The 24,797-nt window shown below is 39.3% G+C and overlaps 3 protein-coding genes across 6 annotated transcripts in view; 2 read left to right on the top strand and 1 right to left on the bottom strand.

Annotated features, from left to right (window-relative positions):
- Nucleotides 1-549: 549 nt before the first annotated feature.
- On the bottom strand, nucleotides 550-10,673 carry LOC103524454 (inner nuclear membrane protein Man1). 3 transcript variants are annotated; one of them, XM_026819992.1, is made up of 10 exons: nucleotides 9,890-10,673; nucleotides 9,499-9,774; nucleotides 8,905-8,948; nucleotides 8,349-8,519; nucleotides 5,861-6,041; nucleotides 5,339-5,499; nucleotides 5,203-5,239; nucleotides 3,586-3,832; nucleotides 2,759-2,907; nucleotides 550-876 (listed from the first exon to the last, which is right to left on the bottom strand). In XM_026819992.1, the coding sequence occupies exons 1-10, from the start codon at nucleotides 10,575-10,577 to the stop codon at nucleotides 713-715; spliced, it is 2,118 nt and encodes a 705-aa protein (XP_026675793.1). In that variant the 5' UTR covers nucleotides 10,578-10,673; the 3' UTR covers nucleotides 550-712. The 3 variants fall into 3 exon arrangements, with proteins under 3 accessions (XP_026675793.1, XP_026675779.1, XP_026675786.1); XM_026819978.1 differs by lacking the exon at nucleotides 550-876 and adding an exon at nucleotides 1,520-1,841 and having other exon boundaries at nucleotides 9,890-10,672; XM_026819985.1 differs by lacking the exons at nucleotides 550-876; nucleotides 5,203-5,239 and adding exons at nucleotides 1,520-1,841; nucleotides 4,935-4,979 and having other exon boundaries at nucleotides 5,347-5,499; nucleotides 9,890-10,672.
- A 366-nt stretch (nucleotides 10,674-11,039) lies between these two features.
- On the top strand, nucleotides 11,040-19,875 carry LOC103524592 (HIV Tat-specific factor 1 homolog). 2 transcript variants are annotated; one of them, XM_017449725.2, is made up of 8 exons: nucleotides 11,040-11,585; nucleotides 11,848-12,104; nucleotides 12,930-13,131; nucleotides 13,549-13,751; nucleotides 14,176-14,235; nucleotides 15,792-15,904; nucleotides 17,609-17,795; nucleotides 18,334-19,875. In XM_017449725.2, the coding sequence occupies exons 1-8, from the start codon at nucleotides 11,114-11,116 to the stop codon at nucleotides 18,856-18,858; spliced, it is 2,019 nt and encodes a 672-aa protein (XP_017305214.1). In that variant the 5' UTR covers nucleotides 11,040-11,113; the 3' UTR covers nucleotides 18,859-19,875. The 2 variants fall into 2 exon arrangements, with proteins under 2 accessions (XP_017305214.1, XP_017305218.1); XM_017449729.2 differs by lacking the exons at nucleotides 13,549-13,751; nucleotides 14,176-14,235; nucleotides 15,792-15,904 and adding exons at nucleotides 16,314-16,516; nucleotides 16,999-17,171.
- Nucleotides 19,876-20,363: 488 nt separating this feature from the next.
- Nucleotides 20,364-24,797, top strand: part of LOC103524573 (histone H4 transcription factor-like) — a 5,887-nt gene continuing 1,453 nt past the window's right edge. Inside the window, exons 1-10 of the mRNA XM_026819874.1 lie at nucleotides 20,364-20,550; nucleotides 21,303-21,437; nucleotides 21,646-21,695; nucleotides 21,890-22,025; nucleotides 22,300-22,400; nucleotides 22,462-22,526; nucleotides 22,776-22,899; nucleotides 23,291-23,491; nucleotides 23,710-23,812; nucleotides 24,556-24,718. Coding sequence (XP_026675675.1) covers nucleotides 20,484-20,550; nucleotides 21,303-21,437; nucleotides 21,646-21,695; nucleotides 21,890-22,025; nucleotides 22,300-22,400; nucleotides 22,462-22,526; nucleotides 22,776-22,899; nucleotides 23,291-23,491; nucleotides 23,710-23,812; nucleotides 24,556-24,718 — 1,145 coding nt within the window. The 5' untranslated portion in view covers nucleotides 20,364-20,483. The remainder of the gene's footprint in view (nucleotides 20,551-21,302; nucleotides 21,438-21,645; nucleotides 21,696-21,889; nucleotides 22,026-22,299; nucleotides 22,401-22,461; nucleotides 22,527-22,775; nucleotides 22,900-23,290; nucleotides 23,492-23,709; nucleotides 23,813-24,555; nucleotides 24,719-24,797) is intronic.

Here is a 24,797-nt window from a genome sequence, read left to right as displayed (position 1 = left end):
AAGAGTGCCAGCATAGAATTATAGATAATTATAATATAAGGTTGTGCTTATAGCAAAAGAAATATACAGAGTGTTTTAAGAACAAGCTTTTGTGTTATCAAGCGTGAAGTCAGTTTACCGCCTCAATCAACAGGGTGGTTCAATTATCTAAATGTTAAAAAAAGCAATACTATTTACAAAGTCGCACAGTGAAGTGACAGTCATTAATCAAGTTTCATTTCCCGAAAGGAAAACACACCTTCGCTACGCACAGTTGTAGTACAGAAGATTAAGTTTAGTACAGACGCCATTTCAGTATCCAAAAGAGAACCGGTTCCGAAAGTTTCCCAAAAGGAAAAGTTCCCACAGTTGAGCCGTATTTTATTATGTGACTTTTTTGTAACCAACCAAGGAGATATGAATTTTCAACTTCAACACCCTGACTGCCAAAGCATATTCCATGGTGATTACCGACAGAAACAGACTCTTTAATTCTTGGAATTTTTTCACCAAAAAATAGCAAAATTTCACTCAGAGGCACTCTTTCAGATAACCATTGAAAATACATAAGTGGCCTGTAGCAGCAAGTGTGGACGTCCAAAGCGGAATCTCTTTGGTTCAGCCATGTTGAATAGAACAAAAAAAGTCACATAATAGAATACGGCTTTGTAGTAAAGAAGAACTATGGTCCTAGTTTCGTACAGACCGCGTGCCACCTCACACCTGCCCGGGTTCACGCCTGCTGTAGCGAGTACCGCCGGTCATTGGACGGTTTCAGCGGCGCGACCAGAGCTTTGGCCTGCGGGAATCTCTCATGGTATCGCTCGTAGCGAAGATACTTGACCGTGACCAGCTTGCTGTTGAACCAGGCGCCGTGCAGTGTTCGATATGCACGACCTGAAATCAAAAATGGAAAGTACATGGAGTTATGACGTTGTTGTTGATTAAGGATGAAAAGGAAAGCCAAAATAAATTAATCTATCCAGAGTTTTTTTGTAATTGAAAGAGTGCCAGCATAGAATTATAGATAATTGTGCTTATAGCAAAAGAAATATACAGAGTGTTTTAAGAACAAGCTTTTGTGTTATCAAGCGTGAAGTCAGTTTACCGCCTCAATCAACAGGGTGGTTCAATTATCTAAATGTTAAAAAAAGCAATACTATTTACAAAGTCGCACAGTGAAGTGACAGTCATTAATCAAGTTTCATTTCCCGAAAGGAAAACACACCTTCGCTATGCACAGTTGTAGTACAGAAGATTAAGTTTAGTACAGACGCCATTTCAGTATCCAAAAGGGAACCGGTTTCGAAAGTTTCCCAAAAGGAAAAGTTCCCACAGTTGAGCCGTATTTTATTATGTGACTTTTTCTATTCAACCAAGGAGATATGAATTTTCAACTTCAACACCCTGACTGCCAAAGCATATTCCATGGTGATTACCGACAGAAACAGACTCTTTAATTCTTGTAATTTTTTCACCAAAAAATAGCAAAATTTCACTCAGAGGCACTTTTTCAGATAACCATTGAAAATACATAAGTGGCCTGTAGCAGCAAGTGTGGACGTCGAAAGCGGAATCTCTTTGGTTGAATCATGTTGAATAGAACCAAAAAAGTCACATAATAAAACACGGCCTTGTAGTAAAGAACTATGGCCCTAGTTTCGTACAGACCGCGTGCCACCTCACACCTGCCCGGGTTCACGCCTGCTGTAGCGAGTACCGCCGGTCATTGGACGGTTTCAGCGGCGCGACCAGAGCCTTGGCTTGCGGGAATCTTTCATGGTATCGCTCGTAGCGAAGATACTTGACCGTGACCAGCTTGCTGTTGAACCAGGCGCCGTGCAGAGTTCGATATGCACGACCTGAAATCAAAAATGGAAAGTACATGGAGTTATGATGTTGTTGATACAATTGTCGGACTTTGTGACCATTGGGCAATTTTCCCCATTGGATCCAAATATTTATCTACAATGTCATTGCTGGCTTCCGAGCTGGGGCAAGAGTTAACATGAGAAGAGTTCATTGGGGGAGTTTAAGGAACAGAGTGGACAGTTACGAGAATCTTCAAGGCCAATTTTATGTAGGACGGTAGCACGTCTCCCTTGTAAGCGCTAGGCCGCGGGTTCGGTTCCGGCCGAGGGCGAGCTTCCTGGAACGTCTAGCTATCTTCTATTCCGTCCTCTCTTTGATGAAGGGACTATAACTACTAGATTTGGAGTGACTTTCTCCTTTGCATCACTAGACAGACTAGAGTTTGTAGTCTTATATTATAAGAACGAGAACTCATTCACATTTCACACACTGATCGCTCTATCTCCAGAGCCACAACACCTAGAAAGCTGAAATTTGGTAGGAATATTCCTTTTATGGTCTAGGTGTGCAATAAGAAAGGATTTTGCGAAATTCTAAACCGATCCTGAGATATGATCAATTTTTGATCGCTAAAATCTCCATAAGAAATACACAGAGTGCAGAGACTGCTGCGGAGAGAAAACTTTTCCTGGCTCGCCTAATATTTGAGTTTCGTTTATGTTTTTAGTTTGATAACAATGCAGCTAATAGGGAGCACGCAGCGCGAACGTATTTTTTATTATTTTCCACAAGTTCGGCCATGCCTTTTCCACAAGTTTGGCCATGCCTCGGGATGAACTAGCGGGATTCCGGAGCGAAGCGACGGAATTCAGCTAGTAAATAAATAAAACTAGATGAACTAGCGGGATTCCGGAGCGAAGCGACGGAATTCAGCTAGTAAATAAATAAAACTAGATATAAAACTTACCTGCATCAGCGCACGATGCACACTTGATGAATACAATGCCCTCAGTAGAGGCCCGGTCCACACCGATATGCAGAATGTTGATACCCTCACACTTCTCCAGTAGGGCGTCCTCTACTGCAGTCACCCACGCAGTGTCACCATCATCCTCTCTGTGAATAGAAGAACATGAGGCATTTGAGTCATTCATTACTAAGCACAAAATCTTCTTTTTCTTCGCCTAATCCCGTGTAAAGATAATGTGTATTTCCTATAGTTGAACTCATAGATAGTGACCGTATTCAATATTTTCAATTCTCCACGAAAACACTATTGTGTTGTTAACTCCTGTTTTTACAATGTGCGAGAGCTCCATTCTCGTCTGTTTGGTTCTACTTGGATTCTACAGAACTACGGACCGTTGCAATGAACTCTCAAGAATACGCAAGAACTACTGACTAGTATGTAGTTTACGTGCATCCCTTGTTTGGGTTTTCGCACGTAACGATGGAATTTAGAACTCTTTGTCGACACTTTTCTTTGTTCCTGTAAATATCACCTGTGTATCTCACTAACCATTACTCTAGTAAAGGCATATTGTACCTTAATTTTTATTAATTTATCATTTCAACGACCGTTTCCTCTGGATTTATTTTTAGCTCTGTTAAAAATGTTCTCTTCGAGTCTTTTTGGTGGGGTGACTACCGGAGCCATTAGTACTCTTGACATAATAGGGGTTTTCAGTTTTACCATTTTTATCACTCATTCTAAAAAAAAAAAAAATAAAAAAATAAAAATAAAAAAAAAATAAATAAATAAAATAACCATAGGAGTATAGTGCTAAGACTTACTCTCGGGGGTCGAACATGTTTCGGATTTTCAAGCAAGCGGTGGGCGATACGGTCAGCGCGTTCACGCTGCCCTCCTCGGTTTCAAAGGCGGCTCCCTGCCAGGTCTTGTGCTTCCTCGTAGCCATGGGCTGGGGAGGTAGCCAGCGCCAGACATCCTGGTCCTCGCCCTGCACCATCTGGATCTCCTGGCGAACCCGGGCCTCGTTCTCGATGATCTTGCGCACGCCCAGCCACACCTTGTTCAAACCTGGAAGACGAACACAGGGATAGTTTTTTTAAGTAAAAAAAGAAAAGATAAAGCAAATACCAGAGCAAACTTGGATTTTTAATAATAGGTATGTTACCTATCACCTATCGTACCTATGTGATTTCGCGATTATGTTCGCGGATTTGGCGATTATTAAAACTAGATATAAAACTTACCTGCATCAGCGCACGATGCACACTTGATGAATACAATGCCCTCAGTAGAGGCCCGGTCCACACCGATATGCAGAATGTTGATACCCTCACACTTCTCCAGTAGGGCGTCCTCTACTGCAGTCACCCACGCAGTGTCACCATCATCCTCTCTGTCAATAGAAGAACATGAGGCATTTGAGTCATTCATTACTAAGCACAAAATCTTCTTTCTTCTTTTTCTATGCCTAATCCTGTGTAAAGACGGGGTCGGCGTTTTTCGTCAGCTCACCAATCAGCCCTAACCAGATTGCTTTGGGCTGACATTTGGTTTTGGCTACAAATTTTACGAGTGAATGCCCTTCGGACTCAACCTCTGCTGTTTCCTGCACCATCTGGATCTCCTGGCGAACCCGGGCCTCGTTCTCGATGATCTTGCGCACGCCCAGCCACACCTTGTTCAAACCTGGAAGACGAACACAGGGATAGTTTTTTTAAGTAAAAAAAGAAAAGATAAAGCAAATACCAGAGCAAACTTGGATTCGAGACAAATGATGGTGTTTACACACAAATCCACAGATGTGTGGCGAAAAACGATGAGCTTTGGATTGGCTTCAATAAATTCGGGCTGATGGACTCGTGTGTAGTGGCAATTAGGTCACTGAGGTACGGAGATCAATCATTCTCAAGTAACGAGGTTCTCATTTGTCAGCCTAGTTAGCTTGGTTGGTAGCGCGTCTGCCTTGTAAGCGCTAGGCCGCGGGTTCGATTCTCTCCCGAAGCGAATTTTATCCTGAGGGGATAATGTACGCTCTCCGAACGGCTGGCTTTCTCCTACCCTGTCTTTCTTCCCTCTTCGATTTCGGGACGATAAGACCTTAGCAGTTACAGTTCCCTCTATCGAAGCTCTTGAAAAAAGTTCTCATCCACTAATTCAAATCAATACTTACGGTCTCGTTCATACAGGGGAATAAGCTGATCCTTAATGTGCCGGAGCGCTAGGCCACGGGTTCGATTCTCGCCCGAGGCGAATTTTATCCCGAGGGGATAATATTCGTTCTCGGAACGGCTGGCTTTCTCCTACCCTGTCTTTCTTCCCTCTTCGATTCCGGGACGATAAGACCTTAGCAGTTACAGTTCCCTCTATTGAACCTCTTGAAAAAAGTTCTCATTTACGTGAGTTTTTCCACCCAACCACTAATTCAAATCAATACTTACGGTCTCGTTCATACAGAGGAATGAGCTGATCCTTGATGTGCCGAATAGGTAGGTCGCCTATAATACTAGCTAAATTTCCCATTTGTACAAGTAGATCTATGAAACACGAAACATTCTACTTCTAAAAATTATCGATGTGCCGAATAGGTAGGTAAGGTTCATCCGGACATTTCTCGGCCTGATTCCGGATCATGTGCAAAATGTCGTCCACCATTTTCATGATCTCCCGCTTGGACTTTTCCTTGCGGTCCAGATAGAACTGGATGGCCTTGTAGACCACCAGAGTTCCCACCAGTACTGAAACAGTGGGAAATAAAAATAACCATTATGATTGACAGATTTTTCAGGATAAACTAATAAAACCCTGAAAATGAAATTTCTGACAGTTCATTGTTAAGTACCTTTCACTCTCATTATTAAAAAAAAACGGTAATCATTACTCCATAATTGAAAATCAATCAAACCATAAATAAAATTATTTGTGGTGAAGCAGAACTTCTTTACAACTCGTACAAAGCCGAAGAAAACTCCCGTTCTGCCGGGAATTGAACTTGAGACCTCCAGGATTCAAGCCTTAGTTTGTTCATTAGTTTTAGGGCCTTCGAGGGATCCTTTTCCAAGTTCTTCAGTTCACTAAACCACTAGTTGTTCTACTTACAAATGGCACCCTGAACACTGTAGAAGAAGAGCTTGGCGAAGAACGAATTGATGGAGCAAGTGATGGGCAGTTCCACTTTGGATAGCACAATACTGTCGTCCAGAACTTTGAGAGTCCAATGAGGATTACTGTTGATAAGGACCTTAATGTTGGGTACGTGAGTGCGAAGCTCCCAGTCCGTCTGAAAAGAGGAAACAAATAGACATAGGTCAACAAGGCTCAAATAATATTGAGGATAAAATTCGCGTGAGTGCGAAGCTCCCAGTCCGTCTGAAAAGAGGAAACAAATAGACATAGGTCAACAAGGCTCAAATAATTGAGGATAAAATTCCATACCTCGGCTGGGATTGAACCCACGCCCTCCTGTTTACCAGGCGAGCGCCTTGACCACTAAATAGGACTGAAAAGTCCCTTTACTCCAGCAGTAGGCTACTACTATTATTGTGGTCAAATTCTCAAATTATATTGAGGAATTCCATACCTCGGCTGGGATTGAACCCACGCCCTCCTGTTTACCAGGCGAGTGCCTTGACCACTACACCACCGAGGCAAGTAAGGCATGGTAGAGATTGCCCAAGGCAATAATTCTGCCTTTCGTAATTTGTATTTGTGTACACTGAATTGCGACCAATAAAGGGTCTAACAAATGAAAACACCAAACTAAATTATTATTGCCTAACACCACCGAGGCAAGTAAGGCATGGTAGAGATTGCCCAAGGCAATAATTCTGCCTTTCGTAATTTGTATTTGTGTACACTGAATTGCAACCAATAAAGGGTCTAATAAATGAAAACACCAAACTAAATTATTATTGCCTCGGTGGCATAGTGGCCAAGGCGCTCGCCTGGTAAAGAGGAGGGCGTGGGTTCGATCCCAGCCGAGGAATGGAATTTTATTCTCAGTTATGTATTTGAGAATCTGCCCATATAATAACAGAGCTCTAAAGGTTAGGTAGTAGAGAACGCTGCCAGTGTTAACCACACTGAGTAGGAGATAAATTCTTGGTAAATTAAGATTGAAATTTCAACACCACCAGGACTGCCAACCTTTCCCATCAGGATACAAAAGTTAATGGAATCAAAAACATTTAATCAAGTAGTGGGTTGAAAATATGTATTTCTTATAGAAGTCATAGGCAACAGAACTGTACCCCACTATGAGTAGAGTAAGTACAACAATCATCCTCAGTCACTGCAGACTTGTAGACAATCATTCAAGCATATCTCCTTTTAACAGTACTGATAGTTAAATCACTGATCAACTATCAAACACAAACCCTACATTATCTGCAATATACAGTACTCACTAAAATTAAAAACAAGTATGTGTGTATGTTGAGTTTTGCATGAATTGTCTTAGAGCAGTGCTTCTCAAACCGTGTGCCACGAGGTCGCCCTAGGTGTGCCACAAGATTTGGGATTTTTTTTTTAAATTAATTAAAGATCACATAACTGATGAGACGAGAAAAACAACAGGCCAAATTAGAGCTTTGAGAAGCACTGGGTTAGAGCATAGAGGTAATTTTCACTTAATCACCAAGTCCCAGTCATATACAAGTTCTCATGATAATATGATTAAAGTCAAGTACTTTATAACAAGTACTTAGCTAAGTACAATTCATCATTAACTTGACAAGGTCATATCAAGTACAGGGTGTGTAGAAGAGTAATTTGAAAAGTCACTCTTGCCAGCCTAGATATCTTATTTTATAACAAGATTTGCATGTATATGTACCTAGGTAGAATATTATGAGAAACTTTATAAAATTGGTACCACTCAAGTACTCTTAACTCTGGCACCACCCATGATTTTTTTAATTCAATAATCTTTGGCTTGTGGTCAAAGATGGTCTGAAGTTGTCTACAAACGAAGGTCTTCTAAGATGATGCCAAGTATTTCTAGAATAACTGTAGTACAATAGAATGGTCAAACTTTTTGACTTGGCAAGGCATTTTTTTTAGTCACTCCCCCAGTCATGATACTGGAATCTAAATAATAGGAGTTTTTCCACACAAATAGTGAGACACCCACTATATTCTCAGGTAGGCATTGTATGTCAAGTTAAAATCCAGTTTCATGATTCACAGCATATTATTATTGTAAAACCTGACCCCAACTTCCAGTTCATTATCACTCACCTAAACCTAATTCTAGTGTTTAGAGGAAGAAGGTAGCATTGGTTGTGAGGAAATGCTAGTTTCAAACCTCACAGATAATGAGGAAATTTTGACTTGGGTAAAAACTTGTGTTTTCAAGTGACATAGCTTCATTCAAACATATGGCATCACTCAATGGAATTTAAACAATAGTATAGGGGTTTGAAACCTAAAGATATGACTGAGGGGAACTGGATACAAAACCTGTGATGGGAATACTTAATTACTTTTTTTTTTCTCGAACACTTCATCCTCTGGATTTAAAAACCTACATACAAAATAATACAATTTACAGAATTGGATATTAGTAGGAGACCTTTGTTCTACTTACAGTGGTTGGATTTTTCTCAGTCAAAAGCTTATTGATGTCCTGATCATTGAGTTTGTCCTCAGTGTTGGGATAGCCACAATGCTTGGAGACAGATCTCTGGTAGAGCTCATCATAGATGTGAGGTAGAAACTCAATGGCTACAGGGATGTCATCATCCATCACACAAGTTACCTGTGAAAATGAGGAAAAAAGATGTCAACACTTTTTCAAGGACATACTGATCATGGACAATGGATAGGTAGGCTTCAAAGTTTCTGTCTTGTTTTGATACAAGAAAATTTTCTCAGTATGCTAAGTAGGTACTTACTTGGCCTGGTGAAATATGTTGAATAAAAAAGAATAAGGCCCAGAGATGGATAGGAATCTCATTAAACTTTGATTGAAAAAAAAAGAAGTAAAAATGGAGGGAAAAAATTGTTGCACAATATTGCTCAAGTGTTTCACAACATGACTTAATACCCAGCAACATTTCCTTTTACATCATAAGTTTTGAATACAGAAACATTTTTACCAATGAAGTCTTTAGAAGACTAGGTAAATTTTTTTGCATACTTACACCTGGTTCAATACGGCCACTTCCACAAATGGGATACTTGGTATCTGGAACAAAGAGATGGGAGAAGAGGGTTATATTAAAAAAAAATTGAAGAATGTCATTCACTTACTAGATTTATTGACTAATTTATAACTTAAATTTCCATCTATACAATCTTTTAGGAATGACCTTTCTAATATTATCATGTAATTTACCAGTATGGTATTTACATTAAAAAGGGTACTTTCTTCTATTTAAATCTTACCTGAATTATTGAAAATGGTAGCAGAGTTTCCTTGGATATTGACATAGATAAAGGCAATGCAGATGAAGAATAGAACAAAACAACCAAACAGAATCTTTGATGTGGTAAAAGATGGTTTCTTGAATTGTCCCTGACCAGTTGGTTGGGAGACAGATGGTGGGACTGATGTTGGAAAGAAACGCTTTGTCAAACGGGGAGAGTATTCTTCCTCGTCACTTTCTTTGATGTAGGATGTGCTATTGTTGGAATTGTTGCCCATGGAAAATCTTGTGGAGTCTGAAAAATAACGAGAACAAAAGTTGTTAATGTATTTACATTAAAAAGGGTACTTTCTTCTATTTAAATCTTACCTGAATTATTGAAAATGGTAGCAGAGTTTCCTTGGATATTGACATAGATAAAGGCAATGCAGATGAAGAATAGAACAAAACAACCAAACAGAATCTTTGATGTGGTAAAAGATGGTTTCTTGAATTGTCCCTGACCAGTTGGTTGGGAGACAGATGGTGGGACTGATGTTGGAAAGAAACGCTTTGTCAAACGGGGAGAGTATTCTTCCTCGTCACTTTCTTTGATGTAGGATGTGCTATTGTTGGAATTGTTGCCCATGGAAAATCTTGTGGAGTCTGAAAAAGAAGGAGAACACAAGTTGAACATCTTAACTACAATACTGAAGAAGAAAATAGAAATATTGCTAATAGCTATTATTAGGAATGAAAAAAAAAAAATCTTTTGACTTACATCCAGAAATAGGTTTCCTTGAAAAGTCAAAAGCATCATGATTGCTAGAGACACTGGGTGTTGCTGGTCTTGACTTGGGTGGTGAGAGGTCATTTTGTCTGACAGATGTTGGTAAATTAGAAAACACTGATGGGAAGATGGGACTTTTGAATGACCTGTTGATGGGGCTGGTTCTCTTTTTGCTCAAGGAGTTGTTGGCTGGTTTTTCAGGGACATCGGAGTCGGAACCAGTTTCAAATCCATTCTGATAACCTGATGTTGAAGCCATAGAAGAACGACCCCTTCTCTTAGATGTACTAGAAAACAAGGAGCTGTTCAAATCCTCTGTACTTTGGTCCAATGTGCTACTGCCTGATGGTTTTCTATTGGAGTATGGATGTGGTGAGTCCGTCCCTTGTCTACCTCGGCTGTTGCGTCTAGTGACAGTTGGCAAGGATGCAGGGGGGAGCATGTCTGACGAAACATCTTTGTCGATATGATTGTCATTTGTAATGCTAACATTCGACCTAGAAGTAGATTTCTTACTAGACTTCTTGTCGTTTGGAGTAGAACCACCTCCGTCGAGGGCCGTTTGAATTTTCTTCAGTAATAATTTTCTCGTGGAATCAGTTATGGGAACAATCGGTAGATTATATTTCACTAGATAGGTTCTTATTTCTTCATCTGTGAGATTAGCTAAAGAGGCCATGATGAAAGAACACCAAAAGAAAATTAAACGTTTTAACGAATTCAGATGCACTACACTTTTTCGTTCTTCGTTCTCACCGCTCACAGCTCGCAGAAAAATAAAAAGTTGTTTACCGAAAAGCCATTTTGAATTTCAAGAAGAGTATAGGTGGTGCCAACAGAATGAAAATATGCGAAATGTAAGATTGGATTCGCGTGATCTTTCGTCTATTGAAATGAGCTTTTTCAGAACAAAAAATAGTTTCCATAGCATTTGATATAAATTTTTATTTGGAAAATGTCAGGAAAAGGTTCAATTTATTTGGAATCAATACACAGATACGGAGACTGACCGTTCACAGCATCGTGTGAAACGAGTTTTAATTAATTCAACAGGTGGCCAACATGGAAAATTGCGCCAACAAATATTTAGCGGCAAAATTTAAAAATGTAAACGATTTGAATTTTGAAATTTGCCAAAAAAAAAAGGAAAAAGTATTGGGAGAAATGTGATTCTTTCAATTTTAATTTCATTAATTATTACTAAATAGTGATAATATGGAATCTGATGATCATAAATTAAATCAGGGTAATGAAGGCAGTGGCATAGGTGTATCAGAAAAGGGTGAGTCTGTTCCTGAAGATAGGAAAAATCCCACATCTGACCAATGCTCTGAACAAACTGATAGTACAAAATTAAACAACCCTGAGCCTTCAACTAAAAAAACTAGTATAGATGAAAAGTCCAGTGAAGATACTTCCAAAGACCCCAAATTAAAATGTAATAAGAATACTACCTCAGAAGAAGCAGTAGTAGCAGCAGCAGCAGCAAAAGATAAAAGTAATGGTACCAACAATGATACTGACAGTGATAGATCCAAATATGTTCACTACGAGGGAGATGTTGCCGTATACACAGATCCACAGTCCAGACAACAGTACACTTGGGATAACGAGAAGAATGAATGGAAACTACGCCAAATAGACTATGAGTTTGACGGATCCAATTATTTCTATAAGGACAAGACAGGTAAGTTGTGGCCTGGGGTTTTATTGACATATTAAATGGATTGCTTCAAGCAGGAATTGATTGTGATATTTCTTGCTTAACATTAGAGTGGTTACCTATGATTTATTAGCTCAAAAAGTTAAGAAACTTTTTTTTTTTTAAATCTATCAGAGGATTGTGTTTTATGACTTTGGGTTTTGATTACCATGGAATAACTTACGAGTCCATTTCAAAGATTCACTATACTCTTGTTTAGACACCCCTTGAATTTTCTCATTTTCAGGTACAAAATATAAATGGGATACAGCATCAAACTCATGGGTACCATCAGTTCCATTGGTTACATCTGACAAGGCTGCAGATTCTTCTGACGAAGAAGAATATGATGAAAATAATGCTCAGAAAACAGCTCCACCAATTCAAAGACAGGACATGAGTAAAGGTTCTTATGGGTATGAGGGAGATACACACACTTATACTGATTCCACTGATGGTACTGTGTATATTTGGGATAAAGAGAAAAATGCTTGGTTCCCCAAGGTAAGATTATAGTGTAAAATGTTTGGATACCTACCTAATTAAAGTAGGTAGTTTTACCTTTAAAATACCTACAAATTTTGTGTGCAATGATAAGATAAGATGAGACTTGGTTTATTTGTAATAAATAATAAATAAATAATTGGATTTATCTGCAATGTTTCCATTGTTAAATGGTATGCGAGAAGCACTGGGTTAGAGCATAGAGGTAATTTTCACTTAATCACCAAGTCCCAGTCATATACAAGTTCTCATGATAATATGATTAAAATCAAGTAATTTATATTAAGTACTTAGCTAAGTACAATTCATCATTAACTTGACAAGGTCATATCAAATACAGGGTGTGTCAAAGAGTAATTTTAAAAGTCACTCTTGCCAGCCTAGATATCTTATTTTATAACAAGATTTGCATGTATATGTACCTCGGTAGAATATTAAGTATGAGAAACTTTCTAAAATTGGTACCACTCAAGTACTCTTAACTCTGGCACCACCCATGATTTTTTTTAATTCAATAATCTTTGGCTTGTGGTCAAAGATGGTCTGAACTTGTCTACAAGCGAAGGTCTTCTAAGATGATGCCAAGTATTTCTAGAATAACAAAGTAGGTAGTTTTACCTTTAAAATACCTACAAATTTTGTGTGCAATGATAAGATAAGATGAGACTTGGTTTATTTGTAATAAATAAATAATTGGATTTATCTGCAATGTTTCCATTGTTAAATGGTATGTGTGGAACAGTTAATGGACTAAATAAATATTTCCCTATTAGAAATATTTTGATAAAGTCAATGATAAGTAACTCTTGTGTGTTTGTCTCTTAGGTTGATGATGATTTCCTAGCAAGATACCAGATGAGTTATGGCTTCATTGAACAACCTAACACAGTAGATGAGAAGAAACCAAGTGCTGATCTAGTCCAGAGTAAAGTAGAAGAGAAAAGTGTAGATGCTACTGCCCCAATGGAGAACCCAAAAGCTGAGGAGAAAGTTGTCCCAGGACAGAAGAGGAAACCTGAACCTCCAAGTAAGCAAATTGACAAAGCTATAAGCATTAAATACCTTAGTAATCATACTAAACATGTACCTAATCAATCTAATCATTTATCAACTGTTTCATGATTGCAAACATTCCAAAACCCTTTGTCTATTCTTGGTCTTTTCTTTTCCCCGGAGAGCTAAGGTTTTTTAATTTTTATGGACATGAGGGAGTTGTTATCTTATCTTTTAAGCAGTTTTTATTTTTTCCCATTTATCAACTGTTTCATGATTGCAAACATTCCAAAACCCTTTGTCTATTCTTGGTCTTTTCTTTTCCCCGGAGAGCTAAGGTTTTTAATTTTTATGGACATGAGGAGTTGTTATCTTATCTTTATTTTTTAACCAGTTTTTATTTATTTTTTTCCCATCATTGATTTATTTGTTTCTTCTTCTCTGTTCTCAGAATGGTTTGACATTGGTGAAGAAAGCACCAAGGTCTATGTGAGCAATCTACCTCTGGATTTAACTCAGGAAGAGTTTGTTGAGGTGATGCAGAAGTGTGGACTTGTTATGAAAGATGTGGACACGAATCAGATGAAAATCAAGCTTTACACTGACCCCTACACTAAAGACTTCAAGGGAGATGCTTTGTGTACCTATATCAAGGTATGGGAATGAATTTTTTCTCCCTCTTCTTCCTCCTTCATGCTATACCGTTTCTTGAATCTGAGGAACATTAAAGAACTTCTTGGCCTCATGAGAAAACTAAAAACTGGTGGTTCAACGATGCACACAAAAAGCCCCTACACCTAAGCCTCTGAGGCTTAGGTGTAGGGGCAAACAGCGTTAAAGGTGGGTTAAGCTTATACAAGTGGTGCAATTAATACAATTGTAGAACTCACTCAGGAAAGGGGCCCCTACGGGGGTCCCCGAAGGTTTGATCAGGTTCAAAACGTACTGATAAAATTTTAAAATTCCTGGCAAACTTCATTAAACTCAAACCATACACAAAGAGACAAACTAAATGACAAATGGTCAAGTTAAAAACTCGCTTCGTTCTTTCACCAAGATATTTTATTCTCTATTCCAGAAAGAATCTGTCGATCTAGCGTTAAGCATTTTGGACGGCTATGAAATCCGTGGCAAGAAGATCAAAGTGGAGAGAGCCAAGTTTACCATGAAGGGTGAAGCTTACGACCCCAAACTGAAGCCCAAGAAGAAAAGAAAGAAAGACTTGGAGAAGTTGAAGAAGGCTCAGGAAAAGTGAGTGAATGAAAATTACGAATAATCTGAAAAATTAGTTATGTACCCAAGTGCTAGCCAACCTCCTTCAGGTCTTGGAAACCAGCTCTATAATCCCCTGTAACTTGAACCAAACGCCCCACTCCTTCATAGGAAGTTAGTATGTCTGTTTTCAGACTCTTTGATAACCCACAAAATATGTACCTAGAGAATGAACTTTTTTTAAGAGGTTTGATAGAGGAAGAACTGTAACTACTGAGGTCTTATCGTCTCGAAATCGAAGAGAGAAGGAAGACAGGATAGGAGAAAGCCAGCTGTTCCAAGAACGAACATTATCCATTCAGGATAAAATCCGACTCGAGCGGGAATCACAACCGCTGCAGAGAAAGAACTAAAAAAAGTGTCTAATATTTTTTTGTTAACTAACACTAACTCTTTTTACAACTTTGTATTTTCAGACTGTTTGATTGGAGGCCGGACAAGATGCGAGGAGAAAGGTCCAAAAACGAGTCTGTGATCATTGTAAAGAACTTGTTTGACCCCGCCCTATTTGATAAGGATGTTACTCTTATACTCGAGTACCAGCAAGACTTGAGAGAGGAGTGTTCCAAGTGTGGCCATGTCAAGAAAGTGGTACTTCATGACGTAAGTAAAGACTTATCTTGCTAATTCAGTTAGGTACTTCAAGTAATTTTCTCCACTTACTTTCCAAGCCCACGTCCAATTTACAATAATCTCTCTGCTATATTAATTAAGTAGATAGTTATGTATTAAGCTGTTGAACTAATTTAGGGTTATGGTTAGCCCAGGGTTTGATGCCTACCATTAAAAAAAAAGCACTTATACATCTACTATGAATATTTCAACGGGTTTCTTTCTGTTGCTCTTGTGTTGTTCAAGCACCTATTGGGAACTATTGAGTTTGCGTCTGCACACTACGGCAAAAAAAAAAAAAAAAAAAAAAAAAAAAAAAAAAAACGCACTTATACATCTACTATGAATATTTCAACGGGTTTCTTTCTGTTGCTCTTGTGTTGTCCAAGCACCTATTGGGAGCTATTGAGTTTGCGTCTTTTATCGCCTATCTGATAAAGGATACATTACGGGATGGGCATACTACGACTCAGACCACACAAGTCTAAGCAGTTGTTTCATTGCTACAAAATAAAACGGCGCGCGGCGATGGAACACCCAAGGCTCTTTATTACCTACATAGGTGTACAACACCTCTAGCCTTGCTTAAAATCTACATTTTCACAGAAACATCCGGAGGGCGTGGCGCAAATCTTCTTCAAGGAGCCCGAGGCGGCCGACGCCTGCAGGGAGCTGCTCAACGGCCGCTGGTTCGGACAGCGGCAAATAACGGCCGAAACCTGGGACGGCAAGACGCGCTACAAGATCCAGGAAACGGCCGAGGAACGCGAGGCGCGACTGAAGAAGTGGGAGACGTTTTTGGGCAAGAAGATCAAAGTGGAGAGAGCCAAGTTTACCATGAAGGGTGAAGCTTACGACCCCAAACTGAAGCCCAAGAAGAAAAGAAAGAAGGACTTGGAGAAACTGAAGAAGGCACAGGAAAAGTAAGTGACTGAAAATACATATTGAAGAAGAAGAAGAAGAAGAAGAAGAAGAAGAAGAAAAAAAAAACATTCAGAGGAAAGGATAAGAGAAAGCCAGCCACTACGTGAACAAGCCTTATCTATTTAGGATAAAGTTGCCCCGGGCCAAAATCGAACCCGTGACCTAGCGCTTACAATTCAGGCGCGCCACCTTCCAAGCTAACCTAGCTCTTACAACTTGACATGATTTCTATTATAAACAATTTGATTGGATGCTCTACATACTCTACAAGAAAAGTGAGGAGACCGTAAAAAACGAACTCTTTTTCCAACTTTGTATTTTCTGACTTGCTTGATTTAGAAACCTCTAGTTAAATAACACTAATGAGCCCTTCCATTGATTTATTTGTTTCTTCTTCTCTGTTCTCAGAATGGTTTGACATTGGTGAAGAAAGCACCAAGGTCTATGTGAGCAATCTACCTTTGGATTTAACTCAGGAAGAGTTTGTTGAAGTGATGCAGAAGTGTGGACTTGTTATGAAAGACGTGGACACGAATCAGATGAAAATCAAGCTGTATACTGACCCCTACACTAAAGACTTCAAGGGAGATGCTTTGTGTACCTATATCAAGGTATGGGAATGAATCTCTCTCCCTCTCCTTTCTCCTCCTCCTTCATGCAGGTTGTATGGTATACCGTTTCTTAAACCTGAGGAACATAACCAACATTTATCTCCCTCCCTCTTTTTTCTCCTCCTTTCTGTCATACTCATCTTATAGCCTTCTTTGAATCTGAGGAATATTATGGAAATTTTCGTTCTCATCAACGAAGTGAAACCTTGTGGTTCTGTGAATTGTAGAAATCAGTGAAAAAAGGGACCATATGTGGACCCCGAAGGGCCGAATAAGCCCAAGATTTACTGGAAAAATTCTTTTACATGTTGAAGGTCTCTGCCAAATTTTATTTTATCATACTTAGATAACATGTTCGATAGCTATGACGAAATAACTATAAAAACAGTTTCACAAATAGACCAACTAAATGACAAATTGTCAAGTTAAAAACTCAAAACTCGCTTCGTTCTTTCACCAAGATATTTTATTCTCTATTCCAGAAAGAATCTGTCGATCTAGCGTTAAGCATTTTGGACGGCTATGAAATCCGTGGCAAGAAGATCAAAGTGGAGAGAGCCAAGTTTACCATGAAGGGTGAAGCTTACGACCCCAAACTGAAGCCCAAGAAGAAAAGAAAGAAAGACTTGGAGAAGTTGAAGAAGGCTCAGGAAAAGTGAGTGAATGAAAATTACGAATAATCTGAAAAATTAGTTATGTACCCAAGTGCTAGCCAACCTCCTTCAGGTCTTGGAAACCAGCTCTATAATCCCCTGTAACTTGAACCAAACGCCCCACTCCTTCATAGGAAGTTAGTATGTCTGTTTTCAGACTCTTTGATAACCCACAAAATATGTACCTAGAGAATGAACTTTTTTTAAGAGGTTTGATAGAGGAAGAACTGTAACTACTGAGGTCTTATCGTCTCGAAATCGAAGAGAGAAGGAAGACAGGATAGGAGAAAGCCAGCTGTTCCAAGAACGAACATTATCCATTCAGGATAAAATCCGACTCGAGCGGGAATCACAACCGCTGCAGAGAAAGAACTAAAAAAAGTGTCTAATATTTTTTTGTTAACTAACACTAACTCTTTTTACAACTTTGTATTTTCAGACTGTTTGATTGGAGGCCGGACAAGATGCGAGGAGAAAGGTCCAAAAACGAGTCTGTGATCATTGTAAAGAACTTGTTTGACCCCGCCCTATTTGATAAGGATGTTACTCTTATACTCGAGTACCAGCAAGACTTGAGAGAGGAGTGTTCCAAGTGTGGTCACGTCAAGAAAGTGGTACTTCATGACGTAAGTATAGACTTATCTTGCTAATTCAGTTAGGTACTTCAAGTAATTTTCTCCACTTTCCAAGCCCACGTCCAATTTACAATCATCTCTCTGCTATAATAATTAAGTAGATAGTTATGTATTAAACTGTTAAACTAATTTAGGGTCATGATTAGCCCAGGGTTTGATGCCTACCATAAAAAAAAAAAAAAAAAAAAAAAAAAAAAAAAAAAAAAAAACACGCACTGTATAAGTGCGTTTTTGAATATGAATATTTCAACGGGTTTCTACTATGAATATTTCAACGGGTTTCTTTCTGTTGCTCTTGTGTTGTCCAAGCACCTATTGGGAGCTATTGAGTTTGCGTCTTTTATCGCCTATCTGATAAAGGATACATTACGGGATGGGCATACTACGACTCAGACCACACAAGTCTAAGCAGTTGTTTCATTGCTACAAAATAAAACGGCGCGCGGCGATGGAACACCCAAGGCTCTTTATTACCTACATAGGTGTACAACACCTCTAGCCTAGCTTAAAATCTACATCATTTTCACAGAAACATCCGGAGGGCGTGGCGCAAATCTTCTTCAAGGAGCCCGAGGCGGCCGACGCCTGCAGGGAGCTGCTCAACGGCCGCTGGTTCGGACAGCGGCAAATAACGGCCGAAACCTGGGACGGCAAGACGCGCTACAAGATCCAGGAAACGGCCGAGGAACGCGAGGCGCGACTGAAGAAGTGGGAGACGTTTTTGGAGGAGGAAGACAAGAAGAAGAAAGAAGCAGGGAAGGGATCGATAGACGAGAAAGAATCGAAAGAATTACAAGGTGAGAGCAAAGAATCGATAGGCGAGAAAGAATCGGGGAAAGAATTACAGGGTGAGAGCAAAGAATCGATAGGACAGAAAGAATCGGGGAACGAATTGCAAGGTGAGAGCAAACAATCAATGGGAAAAGAGAAAAACGGAGGTTCAGAAGGTAAAGAAAGTCCAAGTAAGAAAACAGGAGAGGAAGAGAAAATGGAGGAGGATGGAGACAATTCAGACGCTACTCGAAGCAGTGGAGAGAGTGAGGGAGAGGAGTGATGTTCCTGTGGGAAAACACCAAAGTCAGCTCCTAAGGCTCAAAACAGAGTGGAGTGGAGAGCATAGAGCTCGTAGAGGGAAGGGACGAAAAATGGAGGGAAGCGACGAAGGATGGAGAGAAGCGACGAAAGATGGAGGGAAGCATCGAAGGATCGAGGGAAGCGACGAAGGATGGAGGGAAGCGACGAAGGATGGAGGGAAGCAACGAAGGATGGAGGGAAGCGACGAAGGATGGAGGGAAGCGACGAAGAATAGAGGGAAGCGACAAAGGATGGAGGGAAGCGACGAGTTCAGTGTTCAAACCACATTGAGCTGAGGGCATAAAGCTCTATGATCTTTGCCTTGCTCTCCACTCTGTTTTTATCCTAAGGCGATAGCACGTTGAATGCACCAGTTCCTGATGGATCACTGATGTTAATCAACGTTGTACGTGGTTGGTATCTGGATGGGTGACTATCTGGGCAATGCTTGCTGCTTGATTGTCTTGACCCCATTAAGGCTGGGTGAGGTTAATGTGAATAGGCGGGTAGGTTGTCAACGAATGGTGGGGAAAATCTCCGTCAATGGAAACTTTAGTAGGTTTACCGTGACGTTAAATAAAATAAAACCCTATCTAACAACATTTAAATTTAATGGCTATTGCACGTTAAATGCAACAGTTCCCGATGGATCACTGATGTTAATCAACGTTGTACGTGGTTGGTATCTGGATGGGTGACTGTCTGAAGCAACAAGTGCTCCTGGCTATTACTGGGTGTTCTCAGCCTAGTGAGATGAAGGCAAGGATAAAAAGGCTGATATGGCTCTCAAAAGAAGAAGGAATCAAAGGCTCTTGCCCCAGCTGGTTTCCTGAAAATAAAAAGATAGCTTACCCTGGAAGAAAAGAAGATGGTGTTTGAATATCATATTTATAAACAAATGCATTTCATGTTTCATTGAAATAAAAGGAGATCTTTGTAGATAATATTAAGTAGACAAAATAAACACTGAGTAGATTAAAAAATTGTATAGAAAAAAGTTGTTTTTACTTTCTCACAGCACCTCTAACAAAATAAACACTGAGTAGATTAAAAAATTGTATAGAAAAAAGTTGTTTTTACTTTCTCACAGCACCTCTATTCGCTTTATTTATCACAAAAATTCAAATTTTACATTACCTCTGTGGCCATGCACTCTACCTCTGTACCAGTGACGTCATTCGTAGTTGGTCGCATTTTTGTTGTGTCTGTGTAAATTAAAATTTATTTTACATGATCGTTTAATTTTTTCATATACCTATGTGATAATTTTTTGTCATTTAAAGAGGTATCAATAAATTTTGATTTTATGATTTCGACTGTTTTTTGGATTTTTGAAAGTTCTTTTTAAATCAGATCATCAAATGACGTCATCACACACAGAGCACAGAGTCAATTAGTCCACAGAGGTAGAATGTATTCGCGGGAAAAATGGAAAAGTTTTGAAAAGAAAAAAAAAATAATAATAACAGTACTGAAAAAAAAACGGCAAAACGCCAAAATCAAAAGATTCAAAAGCAAAAGCAGAAATATAAAGTCCAAAGTTAACAAAGTTTTGACGGTTAGATCTCATACCTCATACCGTGATAGATACTGCAAGATCGAAATATGGAAGACAATGATGTCTTTACCCTTCCCGAGTATGAGACCAGTGAGTGTGGGAGTCCTTCTAATGGTAAGTCAAAATCTTGATCATGAACTGTAAAAGCAAGTACTTAGAAGTAGTGTCAAAAGCATGTTGTATACATTAGGTGCATGGCCACAACAGCAACCATCAACCATAGAACATGGACCGGTAATTATGCAGAAGTCACGTCCGTGGAAAAGGAAAGCTCCTTTTTGTATTTAACCTAACCCTATAACACCAATCACTGCTCTAATTGTGAAAACTCTTTGTTGCGTTTAACCTAACCCTATAATTACACTGGTCACTGCTTGTTTGTGCCAGTTCCTTTGGTAGCAATATTCCACGGACGTGACTTCCGCACAAGTACCCATGGACCATTTACCCTCTCAAGGAAATTGACCCTTGACTTCCACTGAGACCATTAGATCATCACACCATTCACACCAGGGTGTCCACAATGAAGCCTAAAACCTGCATATTTAGATATGCTTGAAAATTTTGAGGTTAGGATGTTATCAAAAATGTATACAAACCATGGAGCTATAAAAGGAAGCTTAAGCTCCTCGATACAAACCCATCATACATCTCGGAAAAAATACTAGGCCCAATTTCTTCATTTTCTGCAAAGGTCAGTACTAGGATCAGAGCTCTGGTCAAGGCTCTGTTGTGGAGACTTCTATTCATTAGCATGGTTTGTTTGTTTTCTCTTGTGTCAGTACTAAGTTATGTTTGAGGGTTGGGACTGGTTTGTGGATGCCTACATGGAATTTAGTTTATGTAAAGAATTTTGAATGTTTCAGTGCAAGAGGTGAAAACTGATGTGGAAGATATTGATGACACAAAACCAACTACCAGTGCTCTTGATGATGCTGCAGACCTCAATAGTTCTGTTATATTGGAAGCAAATTCTACCTACTGTGAGAGTGTAACTTCTTGTAAGTAGAAACCACAAGCCTGTTTCATATAGCTGGGGGGTCTTGTATATTAGGGATATTTTTCTGAATTTTACCTGTTGTAGTGTTGTACCAGACTGGTGCCAAAGCCATAAAATTAAACAGACTTTAGGTAGAACAAACAGACAAACTCAGAGAAATAATGTTGGGTTAAAACTTAAAGCTCACTTTGTCCATTCAATTGTTCCAGGTTCCACAGGCATTCTGACAGACACTGAGCACAAGAGACACAATCAGAGGGTAATCAATATTGATGAAACTAGTCCTGAGCCAAGTGACGAAGATGAAGACGAGATTTTCTTTGGCAAAGAAAACAGCCAGAGAGCTAAAAGGAAACGAAATAATACCGAGGATGAAGATGAAGAGAGCCCATCTGGTAAGATTATAATTTTTAAAATGAGATTGACTTGACAGGTGGTTGTGACAATCAGAGGGTAATCAATATTGATGAAACTAGTCCTGAGCCAAGTGACGAAGATGAAGACGAGATTTTCTTTGGCAAAGAAAACAGTCAGAGAGCTAAAAGGAAACGAAAGAATACTGAGGATGAAGATGAAGAGAGCCCATCTGGTAAGATTATAATTTTTAAAATGAGATTGACTTGACAGGTGGTTGTCTTCATGTTTGAAGGCCTTTCAAATAATGCATTCTTCTCTCATATGCAGATTTCATCAGTGTAATTAGGGTATAAATGAAAACCATACTGGATATTATGTAAATAAACATATTTTTTGTTTATGTGTATAATGTCAAAGGAGATTTGGGAAGATATAAGTAAGCATTGGACCATTCCTAGATACCTATTTTTTTTTTTTGTATAACTGCTGTTTCTTTGATTTTTCAGAGAGCACTGACATTATTCTTGTAGCCAAAGGGTCAGGCAAAAAGACGAGAAGCGCGTTCAAAACACATTGCCATCGGCTGAAGAAAGACCAGGACTTGCAGGTAATGATAAGGGACTTTAATCGTGTTAATTAATCATAGTTCAATGTTTGTCATATTAAAGTTGAAATTACAAATGTCGTTCCCACTTGATACAACTCAAAATGCATTTCACTTGGACTCGAAAATGTAACAACGGAGATCTTATTTGTCCCGAAATCGCAAAGAAAAGTAGGCAGGACAGGCTAGGAGAGATTCAACCGTTCCGAAATAGAACATAATCTGATCAGGATAAATTTCGCCCCGGGCGGGAATCGAACCCGCAGCCTACCGCTTACAAGGCAGACGCGATACCCTGCAAGCTAACTGAGCTGACCAGCTCGTCTTTCCCCATGTATCCAATACTCATCTTTCCCCATGTATCCAATACTCAATCAGGCAATGGAAAGACTGTCTTGCCATATTAGAAGCACAGAACTGTGTGTTTCATCTGTATTTCCATGCATATCATACAGCTCTCAAGTGTGTTGGACTCAACTGTGCTAAGAGAGATTCACTCAAGGTAAGTAAACAATAAAGGTTCATCAATTTAGTGAACAGTACCAATAATTGAATGTCTAAGGGGCAGAGTGGAGCAAGTCCGAAAAAAGATAAATGGAGTCAAAGTTTAGAACTGGCCAAAATTCAAGATATACCCAGCCATTTTGTTTTTGCTCTCAATTCAATACAACACTAAAGTGAAGTTAGCAACCAATTTAAAATCTGATAGATCCTTTTGCACTCTTTTTTAATGATACCTATACAAAACTCAAAAAGTCGTTTTTTGGACTTGATCCACTCTGCCTCTTACCCATTCAATTTTTCTACCTATTCAACTCTGGTCTGTTCTGTATGACAGGATGACTAAGAAGCCATGCCCTTAGTAAACGTACTTCTTCGGTTTCATTTTTCAGAAATGCTCATTCAATCCAGTGCGAGTCAACACGTTCAAGACTCGGGAGACGAATCGCGTGTGTATGTGGAACAATTGTCGGCAGAGTTTCGTCAGTATGTTTGCCTATGAGATTCACATTGATCATCATATGGAGAAATTCCACACCAAGGCGAACCAGTATGTCAAGTTACCGTGCGAGTGGAAAAGTAAGCAACCAGAGGCTTATCCTCTCAAAAGTTTACTATTATTAGAAGCTTTATTTTATTATTAAAATTTGAGAATCTTTATTTTATTATTAAAATTTGATGGGTAGCCAGCCTAGTTAGCTTAGTTGGTAGCGCGTCTACCTTGTAAGCGCTAGGCCGCGGGTTTGATTTCCGCCCGGGGCGGATTTTATCCTCATAGGGTAATATGTGTATGTGGAACAACTGTCGGCAGAGTTTCGTCAGTATGTTTGCCTATGAGATTCACATTGATCATCATATGGAGAAATTCCACACGAAGGCGAACCAGTATGTCAAGTTACCGTGCGAGTGGAAAAGTAAGCAACTAGAGGCTTATCCTCTCCAAAGTTTACTATCATTAGAAGCTTTATTTTATTTTATTATTAAAATTTGATAGGTAGCCAGCCTAGTTAGCTTAGTTGGTAGTGCGTTTACCTTGTAAGCGCTAGGCCGCGGGTTTGATTCTCGCCCGGGGCGGATTTTATCCTGATAGGGTAATGTTCGTTCTCGGAACGGCTGGCTTTCTCTTATCCTGTGTCTTCCTTCTCTCTTCGATTTCGGGACGATAAGACCTTAGCAGTTACAGTTCCCTCTGTCAAACCTCTTTAAAAAAATTGACGGAAAATTTGTTGTAACTAAAAAACCCTAAAAATAGAAAATACAGACAGTGAGACACTGTTGTCTATTGTTTAATAAGGGTGTCAGTCATGTAAAGTGTTATTAAAATATTCATGTTCAGTCCAAAGCTGAGCTGCTGAGACCATTTTTGAGACGTCATGTGGCCCGGTATTGCACTTCGGACCTAAGTTTGGTGTTACTCTATCTATTCTCGACAGGTAGCTATTGAGTAAGCGGCACCACCCTGATCTAAGTTGGGCAAGGGTGCAATGCGTACTGCGTGGAAGGTCGATCTGTCAAACCTTTTAACTAACTTTGGAGCCACTTGGTCCGATTGACTTGAAACTTGCTACACTAAATACTAATATTTTGGATGAACTTTTTTTATTCTATTTAAGCCCATACCTATATTTATTTATTATTTTTTCGTGTCAAATCACAGATTGTAACCCGAGGATTACCGCTCATAGAAAAGCCATGATGATACGTCATCTACTGAAACATACTCAGCTCAAGCAGGTAGCATGTCCTACATGCGGTGATATGTTCAAGACGAGAAGCGCGTTCAAAACACATTGCCATCGGCTGAAGAAAGACCAGGACTTGCAGGTAATGATAAGGGACTTTAATCGTGTTAATTAATCATAGTTAAATAAATGGCATATTAAAGTTGAAATTACAAAT

Source organism: Diaphorina citri, unplaced genomic scaffold (assembly GCF_000475195.1).
Source record: "Diaphorina citri unplaced genomic scaffold, Diaci psyllid genome assembly version 1.1 scaffold6, whole genome shotgun sequence".
Lineage (NCBI taxonomy): Eukaryota > Metazoa > Arthropoda > Insecta > Hemiptera > Psyllidae > Diaphorina > Diaphorina citri.
This window is presented reverse-complemented; position numbering and strand designations above follow the sequence as displayed.